The sequence below is a fragment of the Odontomachus brunneus genome, unplaced genomic scaffold, assembly GCF_010583005.1.
Source record: "Odontomachus brunneus isolate Ranch 3 - 2012 unplaced genomic scaffold, Obru_v1 Obru_scaffold_168, whole genome shotgun sequence".
NCBI lineage: Eukaryota > Metazoa > Arthropoda > Insecta > Hymenoptera > Formicidae > Odontomachus > Odontomachus brunneus.
The window spans coordinates 202,797-209,498 of NW_022639618.1; the positions used below are offsets into that span (position 1 = coordinate 202,797).

At 30.2% G+C, this 6,702-nt stretch overlaps 1 protein-coding gene across 3 annotated transcripts; it reads left to right on the forward strand.

Moving 5' to 3' along the window:
• The first annotated feature begins 4,852 nt into the window (after positions 1 to 4,852).
• LOC116851229 lies at positions 4,853 to 6,485 on the forward strand. 3 transcript variants are annotated; one of them, XM_032830450.1, is made up of 4 exons: positions 4,853 to 5,152; positions 5,284 to 5,469; positions 5,600 to 5,779; positions 5,857 to 6,485. In XM_032830450.1, exons 1-4 carry the CDS (start codon positions 5,115 to 5,117, stop codon positions 6,104 to 6,106), a joined length of 654 nt encoding a protein of 217 aa, XP_032686341.1. In that variant the 5' UTR covers positions 4,853 to 5,114; the 3' UTR covers positions 6,107 to 6,485. The 3 variants fall into 3 exon arrangements, with proteins under 3 accessions (XP_032686341.1, XP_032686343.1, XP_032686340.1); XM_032830452.1 differs by having other exon boundaries at positions 4,854 to 5,148; positions 5,696 to 5,779; XM_032830449.1 differs by having other exon boundaries at positions 4,874 to 5,148.
• Positions 6,486 to 6,702: the final 217 nt, after the last annotated feature.

Genomic DNA, 6,702 nt, shown 5'->3' on the forward strand with positions numbered 1-6,702 from the left:
TTTTTTTATTATTTAGACAAAATAATACTTCATTATACTTTTCTAAATATTTTAATTAATAATAATTTTTCACTGAATTTTTCTACTCTCTTAATAAAATATTATCGAAATATTAATGAAATTATAATGAAATTTTAATGAAATTAGATTAAAATTGTGAATGCTTTTCAAAAGCATTTCAGCAAAAGTTCATTATATTTTCAATAAATTATTTCTATCAGATATCAGAAATATCTCAATTGAGATCTTACATGCGAATTTTTGCAGAAACCACATTTGAGAATTCAATTGAGAATTCAACTGAGAATTGAATTGGGAATTCTATTGTTATCTTAACAGAAATTTTTCAGTAGGGTAGTAGACTCATAGATTTAGTAAGACAAAGATTTAGTAAAACATTTTCCCTTGTGTAAAGGTCTTGCTAATCTTTTCGGTATTAACAATTTTTAGTATCTTGTAGACTCATTTATTTAATAAGGCAGAGATTTTATAGGTATAATATCTGTAGCAATATGCAAAAGTATGCAAATGTGACATATGTGTGTACTTATAATGCATTGCTTACATTTCTATGAATATATCTGTTAAATCTTCGCCTTACTAAATGTATGAGTTTACTAGTGTTAAACGTGTGTTTTTGCATGCCATTTATACGTCTTATTTTGCTCCATTTAGTGTGTATACACAAACACACACCACATATATACACACACACACACCACATATATACACACACACAGCAAATGGATACTGAAAAGATAAGCAAAACCCCTACGCAAGGTAGGACATATAAATGGCATACAAAGACAATACACGTTTAACACTAGTAGACTCATACATTTAGTAAGGCGAAAATTTAATAGATATATTCATAGAAATGTAAGCAATGCATTATAAGTACACACATATGTTACATTTGCGTATTTTTGCATATTGCTACAGATATTATATCTATAAAATCTCTGCCTTACTAAATAAATGACATACTAAAAATTGTTAATATCGAAAAGATTAGCAAGACCCCTACGCAAGGTGGAATGTTTTACTAAATCTTCGCCCTACTAAATCTATGAGTCTACTATATACTAAAATGGATACTGAAAAGACAAGCAAGATCCCTATGCAAGGTAGGACGTATGAATGGCATTTAAAAGCAACACATGTTTAACACTATGCGAGATGCTTTTTTTTTTTTTTTTAGAATATTACTTTTACCAAACCGGAGGGGCTTTCCCTTATAGAAATATCATACTAAGAATCATTGATAATTACTTATTATCCAGTATTTCTAATACTGAAAATAAGTAATTATCAATGATTCTTAGTATGATATTTCTATAAGGGTTGTCCCTCCAAACCCCCCTGGACCCCTAGTTCGTATATAAGTGTTTCAATAATACTTTTTTATTTATGCATGTTTTAAGGATGTATCTGAGATACAATCGGTGACAAAAGTGCTTGAAAAACAAAAAATTTGAATATCTGCTTCAAACGTGTTGTAAACCTAGTGATAAGTGATATAAATAGTGGCTAACATAATATATTTCTTATTTAAAAAGTTATTTTTTACTTTCTCAACAGTTTATTACTTTTATTTGCTTTTTTTCAACTTTCTATAATAAAACTTTTGGCAGGGAAAATGCCCTGAATTCAACTTTAGAACATTAAATTTCGTTAAATTTATTTAACATCAATATCCATCAGTGCAACAGAGAAAAAATAATTGGGATAAGTTAAAACAGGTATGCATGGTCTTAACAATAACTATCAATATTATTTGTTGTTATTATAAATATTTAATGAAAAAAGTTAAACCTAGCAACAGCGTACCATATAGTTTGTGGCTTGTACGTTGGCAGTAATGCACTATGCAGGCAGGTTAGATTAAACAATAAAAGCCTCAAATTTCACACTTATCCTATTGTTCATCGAAATTATTTAATTTGTATTCTTGTCCTCTGTATGAAACATGTAGACAAAACAAGAATTTACGACGTAACTTTATTATACTAATTTATAGGTTATTCGTTTGACATACAAGCTGATTGCAATGTTGCCGCATTTCCACAGTCCAGTTACTAACTCCTTATGACAATCGCAAGATTGTCACAAATAAAAATTAATTTCTCTGAAACCGTGTTGTGAAAACTAATCAAATTCTGCAAATAGTTCCGATAATTCAGGATCTATATGTATAAAAATACTTAAATTTTTAGTACTATTTTTTCTATACGTTTTTACTCATTATATTCAGAAAAGTTGCTTTTGCCATAAGAACACGTGTAAAATTAACATAATAATTACTCTTCAACGATTTAGTGAATCGACTTGAAATTTTTTTCAATATATTATAAATAATTAAGGAAAAATTACTCAAAGTTTTATCGAATTGGTACTATTTTTATATAGCTCAGATACATCCTTAATACATTTCTAATTCGCGCACTACTTTTATATGGCACGGAGCACGCGCATGATGCCACGAGGCATGCACATGTCGCTACATATCGGGCGCGTTCGGGGAGATGCAATGAGTGTGCTCTGTCTTTGTTTATTCTTGAAAGTTGAACAAGGACAGAGGACGCTCATACCGCAAAATAGCGTCTCCCCGAACACACCCATCGTTGGTATGACAGATTTCCTAACCTAACGCGCCGTCAACTTTGTTGGCTAATATCTCACTACTCGGTGCAAAGTGACAATTTTTTCAGAGGAAACAGTTGTTTCTCATGCAAAAATGCGTCGATTAAGCCTATTTTCATCGACATCGGAGGTGAGGAAGATAAACTGAATACTTACCAAAAACTTTTTTAGACAAACGAAAATTCTTACCTTTAGAATTTTTTATACACAAAAAAGATTGAATATATTTTTCTTAAAATCGAAGATAAGATGTTTACTGATACTTCGTGTACTGTAATACGCAATATAATGTTTGTTGATATCATATATATATATAGTCTATTTTTTTTAGCTGCATTGCTGAACTAGTACAATAAGTAGAGTGAGAAAACATATATTTGTCTCACTTTAACTTATTGCATCAGTTCAACAATGCAGCTGAAAAGACAGGGTAGCGATCATGAATCTTTCACGTAAACTTCATTTTCATTTTTCACTTTTCACTGTAAGTTATTTAATATGAAAAGTGAACAATGAAAATGTGGAAAGCAATATTTATGTAATATAGATTATTAAAATTAAAATGTAATTACAGTATACACAATGTAATATATAACACATTAATAAGCATTATACAACTTAAATTTATAGTTATAATATAATAATACAATCTGAGTAAATTTAATAAACGAAACGAACGTTAACCGTGAAAGGTGAATTCTCAAAACGTGAAATATTTCACGTGAGTTTGCTCGTATATGTTCTTCTTTACATATAAATTGTGTAAGTTTCCATGAAAAGTTTTAAGCATCAAGTGATGTGGTTTAAATGTGAAAAATAATATAATACTACACTCGCATATTATGTACAAAGTGAGTAGAATTTCTTATAGTGTCTTTAATTTTTATGGTTATACGACAATTGGCATTTGACATAAGAATCCTACGTCCATTAAAAATGAACAACGAAAGCCGATTGAAGCGTGATTATGTATAGACAGTGAAAGTATACCGACGAAGTTTGCAAAGTTAAGATACGTATGCATCAGAAAGTTAAAGTGTAATATATTATAAATTGTGTGTAATAAGTAAAATATAAGTTTATTTTATATATTTATTGCATGTATTTTATATATTATTTTATATGAAATATAAAATAATACATAAAATACATGCAATAAATACATATAATACATATAATGTATTATTTTATATGAAATATATTTTCTGTAGATTTATAATTTTAATATTAACAGAATATTTTATCTTTTCATAATTTATCCTAAAGTAATCCCAGACAAGCAGACTTCCAAGGGACGTTCTAAAGACATCACTATGTTTTAAAAACATGCTGAAAAAATTCTAAAGATGTCCATTGCAAATTGGTGTTGTCTTGAATATATTATATTTGTTTTACTTACAAATTCATGTTAAATCTTTCATTTTTCATGAGTTTAGTGAAGGTTTTCATCTTTCACGAGTTCATTACAAAATTTTCACTTTTCACGAGTTCACACTAGAAGAAAAGATTCATGATCGCTACCCAGCCATAGTCTCTCTCTCTCTCTCTCTCTCTCTCTCTCTCTCTCTCTCTCTCTCTCTCTCTTTCTCTCTTTTCTTTTTGGTTACGCTTTCTCTTTCTTTTGATTACGCTCTCTCTTTCTTTTGGTACGCCTGCTCCTATGGCCCTTATCAGAGAGAAACACGAGAGCGGCCACCGGCCTGATTTCAGCGGCCAGAGCTAGGCGTGTGGCACCATGCTAGGGATTATTAATTTCCCTAGTACTTCCACTCTTCGCGGCTACCTGACAAATACATTTTACTTCCAAGGAATTTGGATGAGTTCATGTGGATTTACCTTATGGTTCCGGGTGTATATCAGTTGGACACGGAGCAATTGGACACAGTCCAATCACAAGTCGCTGTTCCAAGGGACCCTACAAATGTCTCTAATTATACGGTGCTGTGATTGGCTGTGTCCAAATGCACCGTGTCCAAGTGCACCGCTCCCTATGGTTCCTATTCAAGGAGAGAAGAAAGAAGAAGAAGATTCTAGAGAACACACACGTTTTATGCCTTAGATATATGCATAGACATATATAATAGACTGCGCCGTCCTGTAAGAGGCGCTATCCGCAACACCCGAGAGAGAGAGCAATATGAAAAGTAGGAGTGGGATCCGATTGATCACGATACGATTGGACACAGATTGTAATGATTGGTTCGACCTAGTAATTCACTAGATAATTCTTTTCATCGGTTGGTTGTGTCCAATCGTACCGTGGTCAATCGGGACGCTCCAGAAAAGCAGCTGTATCTCATTCTAACACGCCAGTTGGTGGGAATGTGAAAAAAAAACAGGAGAGTGCATGGGAGAGAACAGAAGAGAGAACTGGAGAACTGTTCTAACCTCGCACGAGATATCAAATATATGACAGCTCGAAAAATATATTTATTTTAAAATGGTTCACGTATGCTGCATTTGCAAATTACATGCTGGTGCTATTGACGATGTTTCTTTCCATAAGCAAGTATCTTGACAAATATTATATTAATTAATAAATACAAAACGCAGTTCAATATTATAATTTTTTGCTTACTTTACAGCTTAATATAAACTGTAACAGTAAAAACTTTTTATAAAAGTAGAATTATATTTCAGAATTCCCAAACAAGAAGATATTAAGCTACAATGGTTTAAAAATATAGGCAGGGAAGTAAAGCAATATGCTACAGTTTGTAGCAAGCATTTCAAAGAAGAAAATTTTTGTTATACTGGAATTAATAACATTAAAAGAATGTTACTACCAGGAGCTGTTCCATCTTTATTACTTACTCCTTCCAACAGGTAACTTTTCTTTTGAAATATTTTAATATTCTAAATTTTCAATTACAATGTAATGAAGTATATATGTATTAATGTGTAATTTACAATTTCAATGATAAGACTAATATAAAAATATTATTACAATACACAGGACTGAGGAAAATAATCCTTTAACTGTCTCTGATAAAGAAAATTGCAGCAACTTTGAAATTACAGAAAATCAAATGACTGATAACTGTGATTTCAGAGAAAATATTGGAGAGTGTGGAATAAATGATTCGCCATTTAGTATTAATTCCACAGAAAATACTTCACAATCAATATTAAAAAGGTTTGTTGTTCATTATTATTTAAGAAAATAAATAGTAGAATAAAATTATTATATGATGTATATGGATGATATTTCAGGAATGCAAATGAGCCAAAAATAAATGCAAAACGTTTGTATAATCTTCGAAACATCGGAGATTTACGCAGAGAAGATTTTACTTCTAATGCTAGTTGGCAACTCGACAATAATTTTGCTAAAAAGAAAAAAATTTTAATTTTAATTTTGATAAAAAAAAAAAAAAAAAGGCACTTTAAAAAAAGAATCAATCGCTTAGATAAGAAAGTAAACAATTTACAAAGATTGTTAGATCACAAGAAAATGGATTAATTTCGAATGATGTTTCCAATGCCATAAATGTAAGTTAGCAATTTAGCAGCAAATTTTAGCAAAATCTGTCAACTAATTTGTCAACACATTATATACGTATTCTGCCTTCAAAGGGTTAAGATACATGTAATCTGTCGTTATAATATGTACTTACATAATACAATCATAACGTTTGAACGATTTTCAAATATTAATATAACGTTTATGTATTGTTGTAGTACGTAATATCTATACTATAATATCTATATTATAATATCTATATTATAATATCTATATCTATATTATGTGAATACGATACTTTTTTTAGTAATAATGTTTATATTTAATATATTTTTGTATGTAGTCCGTATTGTAAGCAAATATATGTGCTAAAAAATAATTTGATTTTTTATTTTATTTCAGCTTTCTACGTGTCCAATAATAGCCGAAATTATCCACAATCTCCTAACCAAGAAGAAAAAAAACCTTTATCCTCCAGCCTTGAAAGAATTTTCCTGCACATTATTATTTTATTCAACACCTCCATATAATTATGTCAGACATACTTTCTTTAAGAATTTGCCTCATCCTCAAACAATACGAAAGTGGTATTCAAA